The following is a 26547-nucleotide window of genomic DNA, read 5'->3' as shown; positions in this document are numbered from 1 at the left end:
GGAGGCAGTGATGGCCACCAATCTGGATGGCTTTAAACGAGGATTAGGCTGGGGGAGATGGTTAAGTTGCAGGAGGGGGGTGGGAAGCCTGGGCGAGGACAGAGGACTTGGGGGGGACGAGCCCAGCCCCATCTTCAAACCTATATTTGAAAAAGAAAAGCAAAAATACATTTGCCAAGCACAACAAGACCCGAGTGGGGCACTCCGGCCGCAATCTCTTCGCACCCGTGCCCAATCACAGCTGCGCAAAAAATCTGGCTTTCTCGCTTCTTTTCTATGAGCGACTTTCCCAGCAGGGGAATATTTTATTTATTTATATAATATTTTCTATTAATTTTAACATATAAAGTATAAAATGTAGCACAAAACTTATCATTTATACAATCTTTTTAGACTTCCATCAGCACCTCTGATGATCCACCGTTTTAACCACTTCTTATGCATTTCTTAACTTTATATTGCCATGACATCTCTTAACAAAACAGCCTTCCCCTTCTCCAATTTTGCAATACTTCCAATAATACTCCTCACAAAACTTCTTGCAAACCTACAAACGTCGTCGGATCTCCACAAATACTTTTCAAATAATTTATAATTTTTTCAAATTATATATATATATATATATATATATATATATATATATATATAAAATAAAGTATTTGAAAAGTATTTGTGGAGATCAGACGACGTTTGTAGGTTTGCAAGAAGTTTTGTGAGGAGCATTATTGGAAATATATATTATATATATATTATATATTACTATATATATATAAAAAAAATAAAAAGTATGTTGAGCCCGGAAGCAACCCTCTGCGTGTAGGTCTATAGCTATACATCTAGAAGCAAGCGAGCGTGTTTGTTCCTCACGCATGCGCAGTTTCTTCCCTGTTGTGTTCGGCCCTCCCCGGCCGTTCAGCGCATGCTCAGACCTGAAGACTCTAATCAGCGCGCCTGCTCACTTCACCCTCCTGTTTTTCCCCCCTTCATCCGGCGGTGTTTCTGTGTGTCTCGTTTCGCGCGTGCGCCACGCCGCCCTCCCGGACCCCCAACCTTGTCCGCATGCGCGGCTGCGTCCTCGCGCATGCCTCTTCCCCCAGCGCCACACGCTCCAACTCCCGCTACTTAACCGTCCCCTCCGGCGCTTCGACGCAGGCGCAGTGCGCTCCTCGGCGCCGTGGCCGCGTCTCCCTCGGCTTCTGATTGGACGCGGCCGCGCGCGCCCCGGAAGCAGTCTGTGGCGCTGGGTCGGTTGCCCCGGAAGCGGACCGAAGAAGAGGACTACGGTCGGCGGCGGGGGAGGGGGGGAGCGCTTCCCCCCTAAAGCCGGTAGCGACCGTCAGCGGGGAGCTAAGATGGCGGCGCCCGCGGGCACGGGCTGAGGCGGAGGGCGGCGGCCCCTCGCCCGCCTCGCTTTCCCCTTCCCCCCTCCCCGGCTCCTTCCCTTCCTTCCTTCCGCCCGGCCTCCCTTCCCCGCTGGAAGCTGGCGGAGCTGGGCCGGGCCGGGGGCGCGGCGGGCCCCGCCGGCGGGATGATGCGCTCGCAGTGCCTGCTGGGCCTCCGGGCCTTCCTCGCCTTCGCCGCCAAGCTCTGGGGCTTCCTGCTGTACCTGCTGCGGCGGCAGGCCCGCACCGTGAGTAGCGCCTCCCCGACCCCCGGGGTGGCTGGGCGGGCGTCGCTTCCGGGTTGGAAAGAGCTCCAAGGGCGAGAGTGCCTCTGAGGTCGTGCAGAGAGCGAGCGTTGCCTTTTGAAAGCCAGGCGCTGGCCCCCTTCGACGCGGGGGAGAGAGTGGGGTCGCCTCAAGCTGGGGATCCTCCTCGCTTTGCACCTCTCTGCCCTCCCGACCAGGGTGACCCTCCGCCAGCCCAACATAAGAGCCTAGGAAGCTGCCTTGTTGTCAGAACCATTGGTCCTCCTCGCTCGCTATTTGTGCTGACCGGCATCAACTCTCCAGGGTGTCTTTTGCGTGCAAAGCAGATGCTCTACCTGCGAGCTACATAGCTACTACATACATGCTCCCTATTTCCTTTAAAGAGCCGTTTTGAGGGGTGTGTGTGCATCGACGAAGATATTTGTGCGTACCTTGTGTACCTGCCCAGTTCCATGGCCGAAGGTTTGGCTAGAGTGGAAGGTTGTAACAACTTCACACCTTGTTGAGTTTTACTGGGTATGGGTTTTACTGGCTTGTGTGAGTGAGGTCCAAGTGTAGAGCTGAGAATCCTGGCCTGGGGTTTGTACCAAAGCCTTGGCTCAGGTGTCTCCCCTTGCTGGAGGTACCCTAAAGTGATTGGTGTGTGGTTGATGCTGTGGCAAACAGTTCAGATGCTGTTAAAATTGAGCTAGCGAGGAAATGCACCGGTTTCAGACTTTGCCGACAGTTCAAGCGCCTTTTCAAATTTGGCCCATGGTTTCTCAGCCAGTGGTTACAGTTTCTCACCATTGACCCTGCAAGGGATGTTTTACTAAAAGTTTTGCAAGTGCCGTTTCAGCTTTAAAGAAAACGAGAAGTACCCTAAAAACACACACGCCCAGATAGTGGAGATAGCGAAGAGCAGTGAGTGAACATGTCACCAAGTTTAAAAGTGTAGTAACTTAACACTTCTGAAGTGGCTTCTTGAAAGCCAGCCTTTCCCAACTTGGTTTTGGAATATAACTCTTACCAGCTGCAGGAGAGTTACAGTTCAAAACAGTTGGCGCATACAGTGTTGGAAAAGACTTCCTTAGGTCACAGCAGAAGTAGTTTATAGGAAAACAATGGGGTACCAAAACAAGGGGGGTAACTCTTCCCCATGAACCCATTTGGCCCTAGAGGAAGGGTATTTGAGATTGGGAGCTCAGTTGAAACAAAACATCAGGCCTGTCTATTGAGCCTGAAATTCCTTTACAAACTATACGTATGTAAAACTTGGTTTGACCGGTTAATGCACTTGCAACGTTTAATGGTGCCGTGCAGTTTCCTGTTCCTTCGGCTCACAGCTTCATCAAACTTTGGGTGCTTTTTTCAGATATCCTTAGGAATCAATCTGCAGGGATTGCCACCTAATTTTCTCTCTCAACATCTTTAGATGGTCATAGACTGCAGATCTCATCTTCCCTGTTGTTTGGCCAAGCTGGCTAGGGGCGGTGGGAGTTGTAATCCTCAGTGTCTGGAGGGCACCAATTTGCAGTTTCTGTTTTACACTCCAGTTCAGTACACCCCTGCCCCATATGTGAACTGGGACTGGAGGAAAAGGAAACTAGAAGCAGTAGGAACTACAAAACAATTTTCTTTGCGATTTCCATCCTGAGGTGTCACAATCAGCTTTTCAATCTGATTTCCATTATTTTTGTTTGTTTCAGATGATTTTGGAGGGTGGGAACAAGATCGGGGTCCGTTGGTTCTATTAACAAAGATTAGAAGGGATTTGAGGAAGAGGAAACCAGGGTGCTTCGGTTTTCATGGAGACAGGAAGTGTGAAGCTTGAGATACTGGAGATTTCAGTGTTTGGTTATAAGCTTGACTGCTCCTTTAGCTACAGCCATTGTTGTTGCTGTGTGTGCATTTGTGTGAGAGAGGGACAACCTGTACCTGATTGTGAAAGGTACAGCTTTCCTTCTCCTAAGTTTCTAGTGGGCCTCTGTTTCCTTCCTTGTGCCCCTACCACGTTGAGGACTGCTGGTGCAGTTCAAGTATTGGGCTGGCTTTAGACATGGGATTCTAGGGCACAGTTCTCCTATAGATCACTCCATCTTGGTTACCTTGTGTGTAAAATGAAGCTTGACTGGGTGAATGCTGGGACAGTTGCAACGGGAGCATGAGTTCGTGGGGAGGCAGGAGAAGCTTTCACCACACTCACAGTTAAGCAGGTTGCCATGTTTGCACTTGAGAGTTTCAAGCCCAAACTAGACTGGTTTGTGAGCCCGTTTCTTTGACACTTGACTAATAAGATACTGTACTTGAAGGTGTGAAATATGTGGAGGGTAGGGGTGTGTGTGTGGAGCAGCTCTGTCTAGATGCTGCTAGCATATGGCAGGGAGTTTTATCACCAGGTGGTGCACTGATAATTTTACATCCATGTGGCTGGTTTCTACGGATGTTGGTTTTGGATTACCGGTTTTGGGGGAAAATGGGTTGGGATGTCACGAGGCGGAGGAGCTACCTTGAAGTCCTTTGGTCTCCCTTCTGGTCCTGGGACAGCTGCCGGGGAGGATTCTAGGAGTGCTTAAAATACTTGCCGTTCAAGATAGCTGTGGGGCACCAGGGATGCCGTGCCCTCACTGTGGCGCGTGTGTGTGTTCCAAAAGTTTGCTGTTGGCAGAAATATAAGGAAGCGAGTGCCGTGTGTGTGCCTGTGTGGCTCCCACTAGCCGTCTTTCCTTCCAGGCACAGCTACTGCTGGATAAGGCAGGATCTCTCCTCCTTGGGTTTAGCGACGGCAAGGTGCTTTGGGAGAAGTCGCCCAATGAAACAGCACCTTGTTTCCCTCTGATTCCTATTTAGACTGTGGGGAGTTGAGAGCACCTGAAGGGTCTGGAGCCCATTTAGGCTGCCTGCTCTCTGCTTTACCCCTGGCATGAGGATCTATAAAGCTTTGCCAAGCTGCTCTGTCCAAGCTCTGGACACAGAATCGACCTGTGCCCCCATGGACAGCAGTGAGTCCAAAATGACTCCCAGGCTGCACACCTGGTCCTTTTGGAGCACAGTTACTTCATTCGGGACCAGTGAATCCCCCTGTCCCCCAGAAACAGTACTTCTGTCTTGTTGGGGTTCAACCTCAATTAGTTGACCACCATCCACACACCCCAACCGCCTCCAGACACCCAAATGCACCCGATCCATCTGGTTGCTCCCCTGAGAGTAGTTGCTTTCCCCCCATGCTGACTGGTGTTGTTGACCAACCTTCCCAGTCCTGGCTGGGAGTGGTGGTTCAGGGTATCTGGAGTGCGGCAGATTGCCAAGGGTGGAGGGCGCCTAGTCCTGAGTGAGGCTGGGGGCGTTCTTCCTAACAGAAAGGTTGTGATTGGGAGTGTCGGTTCCCCTTCTAGGTGACAAGCAAAGGGGATGTTGGATTTCTCCAAGGCAGCTCAGGAGTTTATTAATTTTACTTGTTAAATTTGTTTACCACCCTCCATGCGAAGATCCCAGGGCGGTTCACAACATAAACAAGCAAAATGAGAGCAGAAAATGCATAATAAAAACAAGAACAAAATCAAACCAATAATTCCTCCCGTGGCCTGAACATATTTAAAAGGCCATAGAATCAGCCAAAGCCCTGGTTATAGAGAAACAGCTTTGCTTGGTGCCTAAAGATATGTAATGAAGGTGCCAGGTGAGCCTTCCTGGGGAGAGCATCCCACAAACAGGGAGCCACTGCAGAAAAGGCCCCGTTCTCGTGTGGCTGCCCTGTGGACCTCTTGTGGAGGAGGCACATGAAGAAGGGCCTCGGATGACGATCACAGGGTCTGGGTTGCAGTTACAGATAGTTGCAGTCGTTAAGAGTCGTCAACAGGCTCATCACAGCTATCTGCCAATCACCCATTCCCACCACCCTTCTGAGTAATACCCCTCCCCACCTTCTCACTATATAGAAGGATCTGGCAACTTCTGTTTCAGTGTATCTGAAGAAGTGTGCATGCACACGAAAGCTCATACCAAGAACTAACTTAGTTGGTCTTTAAGGTGCTACTGGAAGGAAAAATTTTTTGTTTTGTTTTGTTTTGAGGGTCTGGGTTGGTTCATATGGGGAGAGGTGCTCCTTGAGGTATTACGATCCTGACCTGTTTAAGGCTTTATAGGTCAAAACCAGCACTTTGGAGTGGGCCCAGAAACTAATTGGCAGCCAGCGCAGTGTTACACACTGAAACCTCCTTGCTGCGGGGAGCAACCTGGCCGCTGAATTCTACACCAGCTGAAGTTCCGCATCGTCTTCAGAGGCAGACTTCTGAGGAGAGAGGGCAGGGAACAGTCATATCAGGAGAAATAATGAGAGTGACTTGGTGACAGCCTCAACCATCATACAATAGACAAGGCAATGCTTTTGCTGTTAATTTTAATACCCGCACTTCGGATGTTTCCTTTCCCTAGACTCCAGCACTGAGCTTCTAGGAGCCCGAACAAGGAGGGCTCTGGGCAGAAGTGGGCTTCTCCAGGTGCCACGTCAGAATTAGCACTTGAATGTTGAGGTCCAGGGTGAAATTTGTCGCGGGTGAAGCTGGGAGCTGAACGGCGCGTTGTGCCTCAGTGTCCGGCTGAACGATGGGGGTGTAGACGCTCCTTCAGATATACTGGACCGAGGCCATTTAGGGCTTTAAAGGTCGGCACCAACACTTTGAGTTGTGCTCGGAAATGATGCCAGGCCATGTGTCTGTCTGTCTTTCTGGGTCAGGCGGCCAAGGGCATCCTTTTCCATCCCACCCAGAGCACAAACCCAAACAATGTATGACACGGGGAGTGCAAAAGCCATCTCTTTGTTCACTCGGCTTCTTTTCTCCTTGTTCCTCAGCCTCCCTCTAGTAAGAGAAAACTTACATGCATGCTGGCTTTCTTTCTTTCTAAAAAAATAACAACCCACTTGTCAACACCAAACCCCAGAAACTTCCTTTCGCAACAAGTTCCAAAGCTCTGTCAAAGTGATGGTGAGGTTCTGCACTTTGAGGCCCCAGCGACTTGGAGAGGAAGTGGAGCCTCTGGTTTAGTTTCTCAGTCCGTCTTTACGAGAGCAACCAGGGGGAGTGGGGTTACTCTGGAGTGGAAGGTTGGATCTCCTTAAGTCCACCTGTGCCTCATAAACCCCTCCCTCCACCATCTGCTTGATAAGAGGGGGAAGGCAGAGGGGTCCCCCCAGAGGCAAGAAATTGCCTCTTCCTGGATCACACTCACAGCTACATGGGCTTCAAGGCTTGGACTCTTGACTTCTTCTGCTTACACCTCTCTGCCAACTTTTCTGTCTGTGTGAGAAGAGGATGTGTTTTCTTCACGACATTTATATCCCTTCAAGAAGCTGAAGGAGGTGTACATACATCTTCCACCGCCCCCACTTTATCCTCACAACAACCCTGCGAGGTAGGTTAGCCTGAGAGCAGTGTTAGGAACCAGCCAGGCACCAGGCAAATTTTGCTACTAGCACAGGTCCAGTTGCCACTATGCAGAGATTTTGGGGCACCAGGTTGGCAATCGCAGTTTAAAAACCTCTGCCTTAGTCCATAGTTAATACTATTTCCATTTCACCGGTGTTTCTCCTTCTTGCATACTGGGGCATGTGAATTGTTGTAAGAGCAAGCTGCAGTCAAGCAATGTAGTTGATATCATAGAATCATAGCATTAGAAGGGACCCTGAGGGTCATTTACGATACAATACAATAATCTTTATTGTCATTGTCCCATACAGAACAACGAAATTGAAAAAATCTACATCAGACATTCAAAAACCAACAAGCCTGCTATCCCAACTATCCCAGCCTGGTTGACCCCCTAAAAACTCTGATACCCCATAATTAAATACAATATACTCCCACAGAGACTACCTTACACTGCGTTTTAAACCAAAATCACATTTGGATAGAAACTGTTTCTCAGGCAGCTGGTCCTAGTCTTTATAACCCTGTACCTTCTTCCAGAAGGCAGAAGCTGAAAGAGATCATTTCCGGGGTGCGCACTATCCTGCGCTATCTCTGCAGCTTTCTTATGACACCTGGAAACGTAGATTTGATCCAAGGTGGGAAGAGGCCACCCAATTATTCTCTCCGCAGTCTTTGCAACCCTGGACAGCATTGTTTAGTGACGGCAACCTAAATTTAAGGTGCCATTTGGCACCCGGCTTATATATCGTGAGATTTTAACACTGGCTGAGAGTGAGTGGCTGGCCCAAGGCCCCATCTGGCGAGTTTCATGGCTGCCTGGGGATTTGAACCCTGGTCTTCCAGCCAGGTACTAAGTCTAGCACTCTTAACCGCTATGCCACACTGGGTGTCAGGTCAAAGCATAGGAAGGACTAGCTAGCAGTGTTTCTCAAACTGGGGTCCCCGCCTGTTGTTGGACTACAACTCCCATCACCCCTAGCTAGCAGGACCAGTGGCCAGGGGTGATGGGAATTGTAGTCCAGTATATCTGAAGGAGCATCTCCACCCCCATCGTTCTGCCCGGACACTGAGGTCCAGCTCCGAGGGCCTTCTGGGGGTTCCCTCCCTGCGAGAAGCCAAGTTACAGGGAACCAGGCAGAGGGCCTTCTCGGTGGTGGCGCCCTCCCTGTGGAACGCCCTCCCATCACATGTCAAAGAGAACAACAACTACCAGACTTTTAGAAGACATCTGAAGGGAGCCCTGTTTAGGGAAGCTTTTAATGTTTGACGTATTACAGTATTTTAATATTTTTTTGGAAGCCGCCCAGAGTGGCTGGGGAAGCCCAGCCAGATGGGTGGGGTATAAATAAATTATTATTATTATTATTATTATTATTATTATTATTATTATTATTATTATTATTGTCCAGCGACAGCCGAGGACCCAAGTTTGAGAAACACGGAGCTAAACTGTAGTATCTGCTGCCTTGGCCCCAGATGCCTCTCACGAAGTGTGTTTAGGGGAGAGAGAGAGAGAGAGAGAGAGAGAGGGCAGGGCTGCCCCCACGATAAGGGTTTGGGGGCCAGGATGATCCTTGATTTCCCCCCACTCCACCCTGAGGTTGCTCTGTTTCCTTGCTGGGCCTCCAATCCCCACTCTCTCTCTCCTTCCAGCCCCCGGTTCCAGTGCCTTCTTCTGGGACAGGGGCCTCCTGGCCTCTGGCCGGCTTCCCAGTCGCAAAAGGCTGCCCTGGCTAAATTTGGTAGGGGATCACGTGGGGCGGGAGGGTGTCGGCCGCAGGCATGGGACTTGCAGGTGCCTGCCAAGGGCAGTTGAGGGGGGCAGCTGTCGTGTGAGCGAGTGTGGGTGGGTAAGGAGCCAGGCCGGGCCGGGGGGCGGAAGAGAGCGAGAGACAGACCCCTGCGCCTGCGGCCATCTATGTGCCCTTGCAGAGGAGCCCTTTGAGGAAAAGCAGCAGGTGGAAAGCAAAAATAGATCTGGACAAACACGAGATGAGGAGAGTCACCCCATTGGCCTCTCTGGCCCAGTGCGGTCAGCTCTGGCGGGCAGCTGAGACCTTACCTGCCCTCTGTGGCTGTCGGAGACCCTCCAAACCGGAGAGGACTTGGCATCTTCCCTGGCATGGGCTCTGAGCTCTCCCCATCCCATTTCCTAGAGGCCTCCTTTCCCCAGGAGATGCTCCAGGAGGCATCATGTGAATCTCCGAAGGCGTTCTGCACTCTCGGTGCGGAAATTCTGCAGCTGGGGGCCTTTCGTAAGAGGCAGTGCGTTGCAGGGGTTAGATCAGGGGTCAGCAAACTTTTTTGGCAGGGGGCCGGTCCACTGTCCTTCAGACCTTGTGGGGGGCCGGACTATATTTTGGAGAAAAAATGAACGAATTCCTATGCCCCATAAATAATCCAGAGATGTATTTTAAATAAAAGGACACATTTTACTCATGTGAAAACACCAGGCAGGCCCCACAAATAACCCAGAGATGCATTTTAAATAAAAGCACACAGTTTACTCACGTAAAAACACGCTGATTCCCGGACCGTCTGCGGGCCGGATTGAGAAGGCGATTGGGCCGGATCTAGCCCCCAGGCCTTAGTTTGCCTACCCATGCTATAAAGTGTCTGGAAACCAATCCCGATGAGGGACAGTTGAAGGAGTTGGGTGCGTTTAGCCTGGAAAAGAGGAGACTCAGAGGACGCACGAGAGGCTATTGGGATGGACCAGGCCCCCGGGCCTTAGTTTGCCTACCCATGGGTTAGAGTGCTGAACTGTGGCCTGGGAGACAGGGGTTCGAATCCCCATAAAAGAGCACTCTCCCCACTTTGTGGTCTCCAGCAACTGGCATTGAGAAGCGTTCCTTCCTCATAACTATGGAGGTGGGGTTGAGATTCCTGCATTGCAGCGGGTTGGACTAGATGACCCTCGGGATCCCTTCCCACGCTAAGGTTCTGCGATTCCCCAAAGGTAGATGGTGGCATTTTAACTGTATAGTGGTAGAAACAACTTCTGGAGTGTAATCCTTTCCTCCTTTACACCACTTTGATGATAGCTTCTGGCTGCGAAGTGGTTTGTTGATCAGTCAGACAGCGATCTGGCCTCTGAGGCAGGTCCGGTGCATAGCTGTCAACTTTTCCCTTTTCTTGCGAGGGATCCTATTCGGAATAAGGGAATTTCCCTTTAAAAAAGGGAAATGTTGTGGATATATTGGAAAAGTTGGAAGCAAGAAAGAGCTGCAAAGCAATGTTAATGTTTATTGACGCTGAGAAGGCCTTTGACAATGTATCCTGGAGTTTTATGTTATATAACTTTGAGAGTATGGGGGTTGGTCAAGATTTTTCAAATGGTATTAAAGCGATCCATCAAGAACAAAAAGCTAAAATCATTGTAAATAATGTGGTATCGGAGGAGATTAGAATTGAGAAGGGAACCAGGCAAGGGTGCCCACTTCCCCCTCTGCTGTTTACTTCAGTCCTAGAGGTCTTGCTATGTATGATTAGAAAAGATGAACAAATTAAAGGTATTACAGTAGGATCCAAACTATATAAATTAAAAGCCTTTGCCGATGATTTAGTATTGAGTTTACAAGACCCAGACTCCAGTGCAGTAAAAGTACTGGAGCTGATACAGGAATTCAGACAGGTAGTGGGATTTAGGTTAAATAAAAAAGGAAAACGTTGACAGCTATGGACTCCGTCCTGGAATGCAGACAGAGCGTTTCGAGCGTCCAGAGGGTTTCACGCGCCTTGCGCCAAGAATCCTTCCTTAACGGCCTCCTTGGAGGGTGGGTCAGGGTTCTCCTCCCACCGGCTGGGACAGAGACTGGGGATTTCGACTTGCCTAAAAGAATTTGCTCAGGGCAAAAGTGACTCTTAATGCAGGCCTTTTGGTTCAGAGCTCAGTCCCTTCACCGGTCTCCGTTTAAGGAGAGGGCCCTTGGCTCGGCGGCAGGGCAACTGCTTGGCATGCAGAGGGTTTTATCCCCTGGGGCCACCTTCTGCTAAAAGGATCCGTCTGCCTCTGCCGGTCAGAGCAGGTGGTACTAGGCCCCGTGGACAAATAGGCCAAACTGGTACAAGGCAGCTTCTTTTGTTCTTGCCCTTTGAAGAAAACAAATCCAAAGGACGGAAGGTCTTTTGGCAAGAGATGTGAGAGGGAATTTGAGGGTGTGTGGGGAGGATGCCTGAGAACTACGGGACCGGCTCTCCTGGTATGCCCCGCGGAGGCCTTAAGGGCCACAAATGACAACACCTTGGAGGTCCCAAGTCGCAAGGTGGTTAGATTGGTCTCAACTAGGGCCAGGGCCTTTTCAGTACTGGCCCCGACTTGGTAGAACGCTCTGTCACAAGAGACTAGGGCCCTGCGGGACTTGACATCTTTCCGCAGGGCCTGCAAGACGGAGCTTTGGTTTGGACTCAGTCTGACCCTTGGCCTTTGGTTTGGACTCAGTCTGACCCTTATATTTCCCTCCCCTTATGGTCTTGATCTATGGGCTACTTTTAAAATGAGGCTGCATTTTAAATTGCATTTTAACCTGTATTTTAAATTGCTTTCCCCCCTATTATATTTTTACTGTAATTTTACTGGTGTTAGCTGCCCTGAGCCCAGCTCTGGCTGGGGAGGGCGGGGTATAAATAAAATTTATTATTATTATTAGCTTGCAATATTCCGCTGGTCCAGAATACTCTGGTGGCTCTAACTTTGTTTTGTCAAGTGTTGCATTTATACCCTCTCTTCCAAGGTGGTGTATATGGTTCTCTCTCTCCCCGCCCCAATTTAATCCCTGCAGCGACAACCCTGAAAGGTAGGCTAGCCTGAGGGAGGCCATGGCTGGCTCCTTTGGTCACGTCCAGCGAGCTCCTCAAATGTGTGGCGAACACGCAGCCTGCTCCTTGCCCCATAAGGCCTTGCCCTGCACGGTTCACCCAGCTTCTCCTTCCCAAGCTGCTTGGAGTGACACCCTTTTCCTGCTGAGCAGAATTCAGCAGAAATGAGCGAGTGGCCAGGCTGCCCAGTTCATAGCGGTTTCCTTGGAAGTAGAAAGAGGGTTGGCTTTCAAAACAGCTGAACGCCAGGTGCAAGCCTAGTTACTGCGGGGTTTTCCTTTTAAAAAGTCCTAAACCTGCAAAGGCGTCAGTCACAAAGGTATCCTGGAGGCTGTTAGTATCAGTAGTGACAACTGCCTCTCTCAGCTGGGCCTGGAATAAGCGGCTTGGTTAGGGAGGTGATGTAGGCAAGGTCAGATAGCCTCTCTTGATATCCAGCTCTTCTGGTCTGAGTGTCCTGCCTTTTGCAATGTTAGAAATTCGTATATATAAGCTAATCGCCAAAGGGCACCTTGAACCTCAGCTATGGTGGCCACAAGAGAATGTCTAGGCGCTATTTTGTTCGTGCAGTGCAAATTATTATTAATTTCATTTCTATACCGCTTTACAAGGGACGCGGGTGGCGCTGTGGGTTAAACCACAGAGCCTAGGACTTGCCGATCAGAAGGTCGGCGGTTCGAATCCCTGCGACGGGGTGAGCTCCCGTTGCTTAGTCCCTGCTCCTGCCAACCTAGCAGTTCGAAAGCACCTCAAAGTGCAAGTAGATAAAGAGGTACCACTCCGGCGGGAAGGTAAACGGTGTTTCCGTGCGCTGCTCTGGTTCTCCAGAAGCGGCTCAGTCATGCTGGCCACATGACCCGGAAGCTGTATGCCGGCTCCCTCGGCCAATAAAGCGAGATGAGCACCGCAGCCCCAGAGTCGGCCACGACTGGACCTAATGGTCAGGGGTCCCTTTACCTTTACCTTTATACCGCTTTACATATATCTCAAAGTGGTTTACATCCAGTCAACCAATCCTGAATAAGAGAAATTAAAGCTTCAAGGAAAATATTTCAGATGCCTCTCTATGTGACATTTTGCTCCCCCCATATTTATTTACCCGCTTAATTTATAGAGCTGCCCCATAGCAGAAGGATTCTAGGAAGTCCGGGTGGTTGCAGTGGTGAGTGTGTCAGACGAGGACCTGGGAGTTCCGGGTTCAAATCCTCGCACAGTCCTGAGTGACCTTGGAGTCCGTTGCAGCCTCTTCACCTACCTCACAGAGTCGTCGTAGGGATTAACTGATGAGTGGGGCGAACCATGTATTCCTTGGAGGAAAAGGTGGGAGACAAATGCAAGAAATGAGCTCACCTGCTTAAGAAAGTTCGAGGGGCCAGCCAGATGGAAATGTCTGGCGCTAACCTGGAATCCAGAGATCTCCGCGGGGCTGCAGTTGGACAAGTGCTGGTCGCAAAACGCGCCTGGCACCTGCCTAATTTCTAACACTGGTCCTTCAGATCTTCTCTCTGGGCCACCCTTTATAAACTCCCCTCCTTTACCTGTGTCTGTCCGGCAGGTGATCCAGTATCAGACGGTGCGCTACGACATTCTTCCCCTTTCCAAAGTTTCACGGGAGCGCCTCAGTAAGTACATTGCCCCGTGGAGTGGAGGGGTCCTCCCTGGTTCCCTCCCCCTGGCCCAGGCTTTCCCCGGGGCACTGGGAAGGAGGGAGGTGTGTAGGGCACTGAGCTGTTTGTCTTGACGCTCTTCTCCCCACCTCCACCAGACCAGGTGAAGAGGAAAATCCTTGTTCTCGACCTGGACGAGACGCTGATCCACTCCCATCACGACGGAGTCCTGCGGCCCACAGTGAGGCCTGGCACTCCGCCCGACTTCATCCTTAAGGTGAGCCGTTCTTGGGTGCAGGAGGAGCTGGGCGCGGGGGGCGCAGATAGCAGGGGCTGGTTGGACGCAGAGGAATGGACCCAGAGAGGAAGGCTCAGAGCCCAGGGATTGGGGGTGGGATGACGATGAGTGGTCAAGAGCGAGGAAGCTGGGAGGAGGAGGTGTCGGAAGCCGAAGGGGTAACAGGGCTTAGTGAGCTGGGAGTGAAAAAAACAGAAGGGTGGGAGCCCAGGAGACAGGAGGAGAGGTTGAAGATACACATACTGTATTTCTTGGTGTATAAGATGCCCCCCATGTATAAGACGCCCCTCTATTTTTGGGGACTAAATTAAAAGAAAATGAGGGGAGATGGCCTCAAAGTTGTAGAGCTTTTTTTTTAGGGGGAATTGCGCGCACGCCATCACCCCAGCAGGGCCGTTGCAGGGGATTGGCAAAGTGGGCAGCCGCTCCCCCCATGCCACTGTGGTCGGGAAGCTCCCTAGAGCACGGGCTGCCAACCAGCTGGCTGGCAGGGGCAGCTTCCCCTCCACACCGCTGCGGGAAACTGCTCCCTAGAGCGCGCACCTCCCGCAGTGGGATGGGGAGGAGTTGCGCACCCGCAAACCAGCTGGCGGGGGGCACAGCTTCCCCCTAACGCCACTATCCGTGTATAGGACAACCCCTGTTTTTCGACATGATTTTTGAGTCAAAAAACCTCGTCTAATACACGGAAAAATATGGTATATTGTCTCTGATTGCTTGGGGGAAAGCCCTGGGGAGAGGAGGGGACTTTCAGTCTCTGCCACTGGTTTTCATGGAGGGAGCTGTTTTGGTCTGAGCCTGACACTCAGCCAAGTCTGTGGAGATCCTGCTTTTTAGCTAACAAAGAGTTAACTCCATCTTTGAACTCTGTGGCTACTGACCTGCACACTCCAGTGACAGCAGGTGTGTAGGCTCAAGGGAGGAGGCGGCCCTCTTGGCCTCCGGAAGGTGCAGCAGGGAGGGTTTGCAAACTTTAGCCAGTTTGCGGTGGCGCAGCCATCGCAGAGGATCTCTGCACCAGCCTGTCTGCATTCTTCACGTGTCCAGGGCTGTTTTCCTGGCTTCAGAAAGCAGCTGCCTTGGCTTAGGTAAAGCCCTGAAGTTCCCACAGCAACCCATGCTAGCCACTGGGGATTGAGTTTGGCCTCGTTTTTTGAGGATCAGAGGCAGCTACGGAGCCTTAAGATGATGATGATGATTATTATTTATTTATATCCCACCCATCTGGCTGGGCTTCCCCAGCCACTCTGGGCGCCTTCCAACAAAATATTAAAATTCAGTAATGCACCAAACATTAAAAGCTTCCCTAAATAGGGCCGCCTTCAGATGTCTTCTAAAAGTCTGGTAGTTGTTGTTCTCTTTGACATCTGGTGGGAGGGCGTTCCACAGGGCAGGTGCCACCACCGAGAAGGCCCTCTGCCTGGTTCCCTGTAACTTGGCTTCTTGCAGTGAGGGAACTGCCAGAAGGCCCTCAGAGCTGGACCTCAGTGTCCGGGCAGAACAATGGGGGTGGAGATGCTCCTTCAGGTCTACTGGGCCTTTGAGGCCGTTTAGGGCTTTAAAGGTCAACACCAACACTTTGAATTGTGCTCGGAAACATACTTATCAGTGAGTTATCTTTACCAACCTGCCGATTTCCTGGTGGTGTTGGACTACAACTCCCATCAGCTTCAGCCTCCGGCTGTTGTAGTCCACAGCGTCAAGAAGGCTCTGGGCTTTATTTACTTTGCCAGGCTTTGATTAAAAGGCCTTCCTCTGTTTCCAGGTTGTCATAGACAAACATCCAGTCCGCTTTTTTGTACACAAGAGGCCTCACGTGGACTTTTTCCTAGAAGTGGTAAGAAGCTTGTGCACGAGACAGAACTTTTATCTATTTTATTTTATTGATTATAACATTGCCATTATTGTTATTCTTTATTAAATTTCTAAACCACCCTTCATCCGAAGATCCCAGGGTGGTCTACAATATAAACACACAAAAATGCATACAGTGATGATGACAAGAACAAAATACGCCCCCCCCCCCCAGTTTAAAAGGCCATAGGTTGTTTAATTAAGCAATAGCCAGGCAGAAGAGGAACGTTTTTGCCTAGGACTTAAATATATGTGACAAAGGCACCAGGCGAGCCTCCCTGGGGGGGGAGCATTCTTCAAGTGGGGAGCCACCGCAGAAAAGGCCCCGTTCTCGTGTTGCCACCCTCTGGACCTCTTGTGGATGGGGCATTTGAAGAAGGGCCTCAGAAGATGATCTGTTGGTTCATATGGGGAGAGGCGGTCCCAAGCCGTTTAAAGCTTTATAGGTCAAAAGCAGCACTTTGAATTGGGCCCAGAAACTAATTGGCAGCCAGTGCAATCGGGCCAGGATTGGTGTTATAGACTCAAAGCATCCTAGGTCCAGTGAGCAACCTGGCTGCTGATTTCTGCACCAGCTGATGTTTCCAGACCGTCTTCAGGGGCAACCCTATGTATAACGCATTGCAGTAATCTAACCTGAAGGTTACCAGAGCATAGACAACAGACGTTAGGCTGTCCCAGTCCAGATAGGGGTGCAGCTGGGCCAGCAGCCGTAGTGGATGGAAGGCAAAGGATCCAGAACAGGGGTCAGCAACCTTTTTCAGCTGAGAGCCAGTCAGCCAGCCCTCAGACCATGTGGGGGGCTGGACTATATTTTTTTTGGGGGGGGGAATGAACAAATTCCTATGCCCCACAAATAACCCAGAGATGCATTTTAAATAAAAGCACACATTCTGCTCATGTAAAAACATGCTGATTCCCGGACCGTCCGTGGGCCGGATTGAGAAGGCAATTGGGCCGCATCCGGCCCCCAGGCCTTAGGTTGCCTACCCCTGATCTATAAGGACTCCCAAGCTACATACTTGCTCCTTCAGAGAGAGTGTAACCCCCCTCAAGAGCAGGCCATCCATCCAGTCTAGGAAACAGCCCCCTAATAGTACCTCAGTCTGGATTGAGCTTCAGTTTATTGGCTCTCCTCCAGTCCATTACTGAGGCAAGACATCAGTCCAGCACATCCACTCCCACACCTGCAGATGTAAAGGAGAAGCAGAGCTGTGTGTCTGCACAACATTGCTATCCCAGCTTTCCTTCAAGGAGACCAAGGCGTGCCAATTCTCCACCCCTCTATTTTTTTATCGTCACAACAACCCTGCAAAAAAGTAGGTTAGACTAAGCGATAGCAACCGGCCTGCAAGTTCACCCCAGCATGCTTCACACGGCCAAGGCGGATTTGAACCCACAGCTGTGACCGCTACATTGCCACTGATTCGCTGGGCGTGCTCCTCCAGTCCGGAGGGGGCTTTCCAAGCCTCTCAGCTTCGCTCCCTCGAGCTGGACTATGTTGGGAGGCCCAACCTCCTCCCCTCACTCAGCTCCTGTCCTCCACCATGCCTGTCCGTCAGCGCCCGTTGGCAGGGGCTGATGGGAGTTGTAGTCCAAAACATGGGGAGGGTTCTAGCTCGGGAAAAGTTTACTTGGAGGGTGGTGTAGTGACATGGAGGTGGGGAGTAGCAGCCAGGGCAACTGGGAAGACGTTGTGTTGTGTGTTGCCCACTCGCATCACCCGGAAATGTTTTGAACTTGGGTGGCCTTTCGAGTGATTTACACGCCCAGAGATGGATCTTCCTAGAGCCAGCTCTGCCTGGGAAAGGAGGCGGTGTGCTAAATCCATTCTGTCCTGCTCCACCCTTGCCTTGTCTGGTTCAAGGGTGGAGAGCTGATCCCAGACCCAACTGGATCAGCCAGCCTTGCCTCTAATTGCCGGCACCTGTTTAGCCTAATCCGCGTTAATCCTGCACAAAGCAATTCGTCCCAGCTTCTTTGGGGTAGTAGTCCCTTTCCTCTTCCCTTTCTCTCTTCCCACTGCTTCCCGGAAACTTGGAAAATTTGAAGCAGGCCCCTGGAGCTTTGCTTAGTTTACTAAGGCTAGTCACCATCTCCGTCAAATCCAGGGAAGGGTGCAAATAATGGAATACATAAAAGCACATGCACCAACCCAGGCGCTGCAACTATCCCCTGAGGTCCTGCGTCACGGGTGTTGCGGAGGGTGGCGACACAAGAACAGGGCCTTTTTTAGTGGTGGCTCCGCACTTGTGTAATGTGCTTGCCTGGCGCCATCATTACTTAGCTTTAGACTTGATAGTGGGAGGGCTGGCCAGAACCTGAGAAGCTGCCAGAGGGGAGGAGGCTGGGAAAGAGGAAGAGGTGTTCACTGAAACCCCCCCCAAAAGCATCACAAGGCTCTTGTTGCAGGCTGATAGGAGCTATGAGCAGGAAGTTAAGGGCTGAGAACGGAAGGGGGTGCTTCTGCAGGACTAATAATGGGTGCTTGCTGCACTCTGCCTGGCTGTCATTCTTTGGAGGGGCTGCGGTAATAACCGTGCCACAATCCGTTCATAAATTGCTTTTCAGACCGACAAGTTTTAAGTGATGCTTAAATGTAATCTGTGTTGGGAGGACATGGAAGATTTGGGGAGATTTGATGGCGTTTCCTGAAAGTCTAACTTGGATTATGTGCGGGTGAAAGTTGCCCAAATCTGGGGCTTCCATCTGCCTGCGAGGAGCCTGCGAGAGTGAAAGGGGCTTTTTGTGTGTGGAGGAGAAAGGGAGCTCCCCTCTGACTTTCCATTTCCTTTTCTTCTCCCCCTCCCACCAACTCAGGTGAGCCAGTGGTATGAGCTGGTGGTCTTCACGGCCAGCATGGAAATATATGGCTCTGCTGTGGCCGACAAGCTAGACAATAATAGGAGCATCCTAAAGAGAAGATACTACAGACAGGTGAGTTCCTTTGCCCTTTACGGCTGTACGTTGGGCGAAGAAGGGTCCACCCTGGTGATATAGCAGTGGCTCGGAGGGAAGACTTCCTGCCTTGGCTTGCTTGCTGCACACCTGGATGTTCTGACAGAAGGGTACCAGGTGCACTGGGGTTACCGTAGCAACGCCAGCCAGGTTGTACGCTTGACCGGCTGAGTCGCTCACCCTCCCATTGGTTCACGAATGCAGAGACAAGCATAATAGTCTCCGGGACATTTCTTCCATTACGTGAGGTCCTGTCCTGATGCTCTCCTGCTTTGCTGTCAGGGTCCGACTCTGAATCTGTGAGAGTCAGGGGAGGAGGCTGTGGGTTTTACACAGCAGCGTCAGCTAGCAGGGTGATAGCGTTAGCGGATCTCTCTGTACGTAAGCATCCTCACTTCAAAGACCAGAAGAACTGTATAAAGTCCATAGTGGTGTTTAGCTTTGCCTTGTGCCTGGAAATAAAGAACACTTCGAACAGTGCGGGAGAGGCGATTTCCCCTTAACCGTGGGACTCTGGAAGAAGCAGTTTCTGCTGGGAGCAGGAAATCTCTGAAGACTCGGCTGGGGATCTTCATCTTCTGTGATGGATTGAGGTTTGGTGAACTTACCAGCTGACTTCCACAGGTCACCCACCTGCCACCAGTGAGCTGCAGCCCTGTCCAGTTTAAGAGAGGATTGTTAATTCTGTCCTGCGTGCAAACATATCCCCCCCTTTCTCTCCTTCTAGCACTGCACTTTGGAGCTGGGCAGTTACATCAAAGACCTTTCCGTCGTCCATAACGACCTGTCCAGCATAGTCATCCTGGACAATTCGCCAGGAGCCTACAGGAGCCATCCAGGTAGGGGGCTAGACCTGCCGTCCCCATTGAAAATTGGTGGTGGGTGAGGGGTGGCGTCCTGTGCCTTGACCGGTGGTCTGCTTGCTGGGTGAGGGGCCACTCTCTGGAGCCCAGGGTGTCTCGTGGTGGGCCGGCTGTATCTTCCTCCTTGCTCACTCCCGTCCCTGGGGACTTAAGGAACCAGCCACTCATTCCCACAGGAGGACATGCCATTTTAGGGGGTGAATTCTTGCAGATATATTCAACGATTCATCTTAAAAACACGTTTCCAGGTGTGAGGAGTTCAAATCTGCTATTCTTTTTGTACTTGGTAAGTCTACGTTTGATTAAAAAGCTCACAAACTGCTTTCGGTAAACCAGAGATTTTTAATTTTACCTTCGGAAAATGTCAGGTGAGGCTGTAAACATTTTAGTTTCTCTGCATGAAACATATCCTCCTAAGCGCACCTGTAATCATGAAACAACATCAGGAAGTAATGGCATCAGTTAAGGAGAAATGCAAACAAGAAGTTGCATCCCTGGACATCAGCCACAGACTTCTTGGCCTCTGATACACGCCTCACGTTCCTCATGAGTTACACCCTACCTGCTGATTCTGTGACTTGTTTCACGCGCCTCATTATAGACCGAGCATAAGGCTGTTGTGAAATTTGCATGGGCTTGCTAGCAAACTTACTTCCACTGTGGCAAGTTTACATGTCAAAGGAGGTTCCTATAGCCTGTCGGACCAGTCTGTCAGCTCCAACAGGGATGAAGCGCTGGGGTTGCTGAAAAGCGTCTTCCTCGGATGTACACAAATATCTCCTCCCGGTGTGTCGTCATCTCCACACCTCAAGTCACCGATCTTTTGGACACCAGCTGTCGTCTCCTCACGGTCATCTGAGCACAAGAGTGTCGGGATTATCATTTTGCTAAATGCATGTCGTGCTGAGCACTGGACGGTTGGCCAAACAGCATCCACTACAACCTTCTTTTGCAGCCTAACTCTCCTCGACAAAATGTGGAGTGGGCCTTCCACCCAAAAGTGTTCTACTCTGATGTCGAATCAGCAGGTGTAGTGTTGTTGTTGTTTAGTTGTTTAGTCGTGTCCAACTCTTCGTGACCCCCTGGACCAGAGCGCGCCAGGCACTCCTGTCTTCCACTGCCTCCCACAGTTTGGTCAAACTCATGCTGGCAGCTTCGAGAACACTGTCCCACCATCTCGTCCTCCGTCGTCCCCTTCTCCTTGTGCCCTCCATCTTTCCCAACATCAGGGTCTTTTCCAGGGAGTCTTCTCTTCTCATGAGGTGGCCAAAGTCTTGGAGCCTCAGCTTCAGGATCTGTCCTTCCAGGGAGCACTCAGGGCTGATTTCCTTCAGAATGGAGAGGTTTGATCTTCTTGCAGTCCATGGGACTCTCAAGAGTCTCCTCCAGCACCAGAATTCAAAAGCACCCATTCTTCGGCGATCAGCCTTCTTTATGGTCCAGCTCTCACTTCCATACATCACTACTGGGAAAACCATACGGACCTTTGTTGGCAAGGTGATGTCTCTGCTTTTTAAGATGCTGTCTAGGTGTAGTACATGCAGACAATGCATGTATCAGTCTTAAATCGCCAAGGGTTCTGCCTTTAAGGCCATGTTTTGAAACCCGTATGCAACAAAGCCCGTTTGCTGTTGTTAACCACCTTGAATGGCTCACTGGACCCATTTCCCTGCCCTTATGGCCTGTGTGATCCGATACCTCTGCGCATGATCATTAAACAGATCCTTTACGACATTGCCACTCAGTGAAGAGGCCCTGCAATGGAGAGTTTGGTGCATGGAGGATCAATTTCAAGTTCTGTAGCATCTTGCCAATGTTACCTGTCTTACTTGCTTGTTAGACAAGGTCTTCCATCGAGTGCTGCGATCAAGTGTCGCAGGGGTAACTTGCTGGCGTGGAGGGCACAAACTAACCAGATCTGCTTACGACCACGCTTGACCTCTACCCAGTGCATGGTACCGCCCTCCGAGCCAGTGTTAACAATTGTAGAATTGCCTCCAATTGCCTGCAATCTCAATGCCCTCCTTCATGAAATCCACAAGATTACCAGCAATAACTTCAGCTGGTTTTTCTCTCTTTGAGTGAAGTGGTAGAGATGTCTTCCACCCGGCTCACCTCTCACAGAATACCGTATTTTTCCGTATATAACACGCCCCCGCGTATAAGACGACCCCTATTTTGGGGGACTCCAAATTAAGAAAATGGGGGGAGATTACCATGAGTTGTTGAGCTTTTTTGGGGGGGGGGGGATTGCCGAAAATCACTCACCCACCTGACCGACGCTCACAATTGCCAGAGCCACCAATCGTCTGCCCGCTCACCGCCAAACGCCCACACAATTGCCGCAGCGGCAGCCAATCAACAGCCGACCTTGCCACAGCCACCAATGACCCGCCAAATCACCACTGACAATCTGCTCACAGCTGCAACCAATCACCCGTCACCCCTCAGCACTATCCGTGTATAAGACGACCCCCAATTTTTAACATTATTTTTAAATAATAAAAAAAAAACATTGTCTTATGCACGGAAAACTATGGTAATTCTGTTCTGGGGGGCAGCTGATCTGAATTGTCCACTTTCAGCATAACATTAGTTTTATTTTGGCAGCCATCAAAGAAAATGAAGTCAATTTCACCCCTCTGACAAGATATAATTAAATTCCTGATCCAGGGCTTTCATCACTTTTTCTTGGGCTCTTGACTTTATTGCGATCATCTGCAAGTCTCTCGTCTTCTTCAGCGATCAAACCAGCAGCGGTGATGGAAGCTGTCGCACACAGACCAACACCATATCCGATGCTCTGCGTAGCAACATTACGTGTTTCCAATGTGTTGCACTCCGTCTTGGTTTTCCTAATGTCCATTCATAACTTCCGTCATGTCCATCTTGGGGCATCGGCTATTTGTTCTTCATTTTCACCAGCTGAGAAAATTATTTCATTTGATGGTATTGAAGCATCCTGCTTAGTTCTCTGCTTCTATTCAGCAAGCGTTCTTCTCTCGTCTTCCTGCCGCTTCCGCTTTTCGGAGTTGTCTGTTACGCTCAAGCAGATCCAGCAAGCCAATCTTATGTGGTCCAAGAGAACCAGTCTTCTCTGGCCTTCATTAAAACAAATTACACCTGCAATTGCGGATGCAACTATACATACATTTTTTTCACAATTTTAAAAAATAAGGTATCCTAAGGGGTCATCTCTTTCAATCCCTTGTGATGCAGGAATATGATGTACAGTGGTGCCTCGCAAGACGAAATTAATTCGTTCCGCAAGTTTTTTCTTCTTGCGAGTTTTTCGTCTTGCGAAGCACGGTTTCCCATAGGAATGCATTGAAAATCAATTAATGCGTTCCTATGGAGACCGCCTTCAGACCAGGTCCGGGGACAGTCTGTCCCCGGACCTCTTCTGAAGGCTGGCGGGGGGAGAAGGACTTTTCTCCCCACCGCCAGCCTTCAGAACAGCCTTCTGAATGTTGGCGGTGGGGAGGAAAACCTTCCTCCCACCGCAAGTCTTCAGGACGGGTCCGGGAACAGAGGAGAAGCGCTGCGCGCCTTCTCCTCTGTTCCCCGACCTGTCCTGAAGGCTTGCGGTGGGAGGAGGGCTTTCCTCCCCACCGCCAACATTCAGAATGCTGTTCTGAATGTTGGCGGTGGGGAGGAAAAACCCTCCTCCCACCGCAAGCCCCAGGAACAGAGAAGCGCTGCGCGTCTTCTCCTCTGTTCCCGGACCTCCCACCGCAAGCCTTCAGGACAGGTCCGGGAACAGAGGAGAAGGTGCGCTGCGCTTCCCCGCTGTCCCCGGAGATTTCCCTATGGGCTTTCGTCTTGCGAAGCAAGCCCATAGGGAAATTCGTCTTGCGAAGCCGCTAAAAATCGGAAAACCCTTTCGTCTTGCGGGTTTTTCGTTTAGCGAGGCATTCGTTTTGCGGGGCACCACTGTGTTCTCTGTTCAGTCCCCTGCAGCGCTTATGCATTGGGAATAAGGGAAGGCTAAAGCTCTCCACTTTGGGATTTGTGTGTGTTTGTGCATGCAAAAGATTCTTCGGCTGCAGGAGCCCCTTCTGTATCCCGCCCCCCCCCCCGGCAATCTTAAGTGTTTCGACCCAAAGCACAGGTTTGGTCAGAGGGGGTTAGGGTGTGGTTCAAGCGCAGTGACGGTTGTGTTTGTGTGTCTCTCCCTCTCTGTGCGTCCGGCAGATAACGCAATACCTATCAAGTCCTGGTTCAGCGATCCCAGCGACACGGCACTTCTCAACTTGCTCCCCATGCTCGATGCCTTGAGGTAAAGCTCTGGGGCGGAGCTGGGAGGAGAAAAGGGAACGGGGATTCTGTGGCTTGTTCTAGAAGAGCCCTGCGTCTGTGTGTTTCGTAAGAACAGCCTGCTGGATCCGTTCAACAACCGCTCTAGCCAACATCCTGTTCTCACTGTAGCCAACCAGATGCCCCAGGGAAAACCAGGGAGCAGGATCCGAGCGCAAGAGCCCTTTCCCTTCCTGTGGTTTCCAGTAACTGGAATTCAGAAGCATTGCTGCCTCTGACTGTGAAGGGAGAACATAGTCATTCTGGCTAGCAGCCATCGGTAGCCCTTCTCTTCTTTTAAAGCCATCCAAGCTAGTGGCTGTTGCTGCCTCCTGTGGCAGAGAGTTCCACAACTGGTCATTTGGGTTGCATTTTTCTGGACCGTTTCCAATTCTACAATGGCGTTTTTGAGCGGTGGTGACCCAAATTTGGTGTTCCAGATGCGGTCTCCTCCCCTCTTGTGCAGGCTGTTGAGTCTGCTTGTCGCTTTCTGTGAGTGCAATATTTATTGCCCTAGAACTGGTTGACGTGCGGGACCGAATCCCGTGGAAGATTAATAATAATAATAATAATAATAATAAGTTATTTATATCCCACCCCAGCCGAAGCCGGGCTCAGAGCGGCTCACAACAATAAAAGTAACACAGCATTCTAAAATCAATTCAAAATCAAATGAATGGCAACCATTGGCCTAGAGTTCTGTGAGGATTACCAAAGGAGTGGGGTCAGACTGTGCCTTGGCCAAAGACACAGGCCTTGCGTAGCTCTTACTCTGTCTCTCCCCTGCTTCCTCCTCCAGGTTCACAGCTGACGTGCGGTCGGTGCTGAGCCGAAACCTGCACCAGCATCGCCTTTGGTGACGGTGGCTCCTCCTTTCTTCAGGGCTTGGCCCGCGACCTCTGCCTTATCCCGCCATCGTGACCCCCCCGCCTTGGTCGCTTGGACTCTGGCGAACGTGTCCGGACTCAGCCAACCAGGAGGGGAGGAGCTGGGAGTGAGCCGGCCGGCGCCCCGCCCGCCTCTCCCTGCGCCAGCCAGCTGCGCCGCTGACCACCGCCCCGCCCGCCTGCCGGGGGACTGGCCAGGACTCTGCAGGGCAGCAAGCGGGGCTGGCGCCATTGGCACGATGGCACCAACTGCTTGGGGGGGGGGCAGATGTACAAGAAAGGGGGTGAAACAAGCCAGCCGCACGGAGGAGTGCGACGGACACTTTGAGACGAGGCTGCGTTTTCTCATTTTAAAGACCGAGCTCCCTGTACAAAGATCTTATTTTCCTTCGTTTTCATTTCTTCTCCCTCCCCTTACGCTCTTGATAAAGAGAGAAGCCCTTTCATCTAAGGCCATCTATTTTTTACATGATTGACAGGCCTGGCTTAATTTCTCCACCCCCCATCTCAAAGTCTTGTCCCCTTTTTTTGTGGAAGTAGGAGTGTCTTTCCCTCCCCCTTTTTTCTCCTCCATTGGAATTGTGTGGAAGAGGCCACTCCTTCCAATCTGCCCCTTGTTTTATTTTCTTTTTGACTTTTTTTGGGGGGGCGGGGAGGGATCGAATGATGAGATATTATAGCCTTGAACTGAGGTGGAAAAAAAACAACAACCCGACAACCCTAAATGATTTTCAGGAGTTCTTATTGCCAATGGGGGGGCGGAGAAGATCACAATGGTTGAGTGGCTGGCTGGTTTTGCCGTACAACTGGTTTTGAGATCTTAATTCATCTCCCTTCCATATTCAGACCTGTACATTGCTGGGGGTTTCACAGGGGGAGTGTTGTCTGCGTAGGGGTAGAGCAGGGTTCACTGTTATTTATAGTTGGGAGCTGGTAAGATAGATCAGTGAGGGAAATACCGTATTTTTCACTCTATAAGACGAACCAGACCACGAGACACACCTAGTTTTTGGAGGAGGAAAACAAGAAAAAAAATTCTGAATCTCAGAAGCCAGAACAGCAAGAGGAATCTCTGCACAGTGAAAGCAGCAATCCCTCTTGCTGTTCTGGCTTCTGGGATAGCTGCGCAGCCTGCATTTTGCTCCATAAGACGCACACATATTTCCCTTTACTTTTTAGGAGGGAAAAAGTGAGTCTTATAGAGCAAAAAATATGGTAGTTACGAGGAAGGTGGGCTTGTGGGGGGCAGAGAATAGATTCCTCTCTTTGCAGGTAAAAGTAATGTCCTTTAAAAGCCTCTTGTCCTCAGTCTCATGGGCCAGGGTAGTACATTCCAGGGCTCTGCAACGTTTGAGGAAGGGAGAGAGATACTTTCCCACCTGTCTAATTACACTAGCAGAGCGAAGGATATTACCTTTCCTTCCTAGGAAATGAAGTTGTTGGCAGAAAAGCCTCAAGAGTAACATACTTGCTTTTAAACTAGGCTTGAGTTTTTAATCCAAGGCCCAGCCCAGACATGGAAACTCTGAATAGTCAAAAGCTTGTCCCATTGCGTAGCTAGAAAATGAGGCTTCCAGCCAAATCATCTATGCTGGGATGTTTGCCCAGAGTGCCTATAGCTCTTCCTTCAGTTCCTCACCTTTCAGCAACTTTTTATCCCTGGGGCTTGGAGTAGATGCGATGAAATGGTACAGATAGTTACCAAGCACCTTTGTGAAGAGTTGAGAGGGAAGGGAGAAGCAAGCCCAGGAGTGAATGGTTACACTGCCGGAGGCGAATCCTTGAAAGAACGCAGACAGCCAGTGTCCTACCCTAAACACACGGAAGTAGAGCCTGCCGCAGATGGGGTCTGTCAAGCCACCATCTCCCATGTTACTGTTGTTTGTGATATCCCCTGGTGACTGGGTAAC

At 50.6% G+C, this 26547-nt stretch overlaps 1 protein-coding gene across 2 annotated transcripts; it reads left to right on the top strand.

Annotated features, from left to right (window-relative positions):
- The first annotated feature begins 1076 nt into the window (after nt 1-1076).
- CTDNEP1 (CTD nuclear envelope phosphatase 1) lies at nt 1077-25362 on the top strand. Of its 2 annotated transcripts, XM_083581227.1 has the most exons (8): nt 1077-1630; nt 13430-13496; nt 13640-13758; nt 15545-15616; nt 18454-18570; nt 19319-19430; nt 23649-23733; nt 24550-25362. In XM_083581227.1, the coding sequence occupies exons 1-8, from the start codon at nt 1529-1531 to the stop codon at nt 24608-24610; spliced, it is 735 nt and encodes a 244-aa protein (XP_083437353.1). In that variant the 5' UTR covers nt 1077-1528; the 3' UTR covers nt 24611-25362. The 2 variants fall into 2 exon arrangements, 1 of the variants encoding a protein (XP_083437353.1); XR_014540819.1 differs by lacking the exons at nt 23649-23733; nt 24550-25362 and adding an exon at nt 20984-22888 and having other exon boundaries at nt 1240-1630; nt 19319-20482.
- The last annotated feature ends 1185 nt before the right edge of the window (nt 25363-26547 follow it).

This window comes from Podarcis filfolensis, assembly GCF_964270895.1.
Source record: "Podarcis filfolensis genome assembly, chromosome: 13".
NCBI lineage: Eukaryota > Metazoa > Chordata > Lepidosauria > Squamata > Lacertidae > Podarcis > Podarcis filfolensis.
This window is presented reverse-complemented; position numbering and strand designations above follow the sequence as displayed.

Coding starts and splice junctions, on each gene's coding strand:
- CTDNEP1 (XM_083581227.1), top strand. CDS start 1,529: ATGATGCGCTCGCAGTGCCTGCTGGGCCTCCGGGCCTTCCTCGCCTTC. Junction 15,617..18,453: donor TGGACTTTTTCCTAGAAGTG/GTAAGAAGCTTG, acceptor CCACCAACTCAG/GTGAGCCAGTGGTATGAGCT. Junction 23,734..24,549: donor CCCATGCTCGATGCCTTGAG/GTAAAGCTCTGG, acceptor TTCCTCCTCCAG/GTTCACAGCTGACGTGCGGT.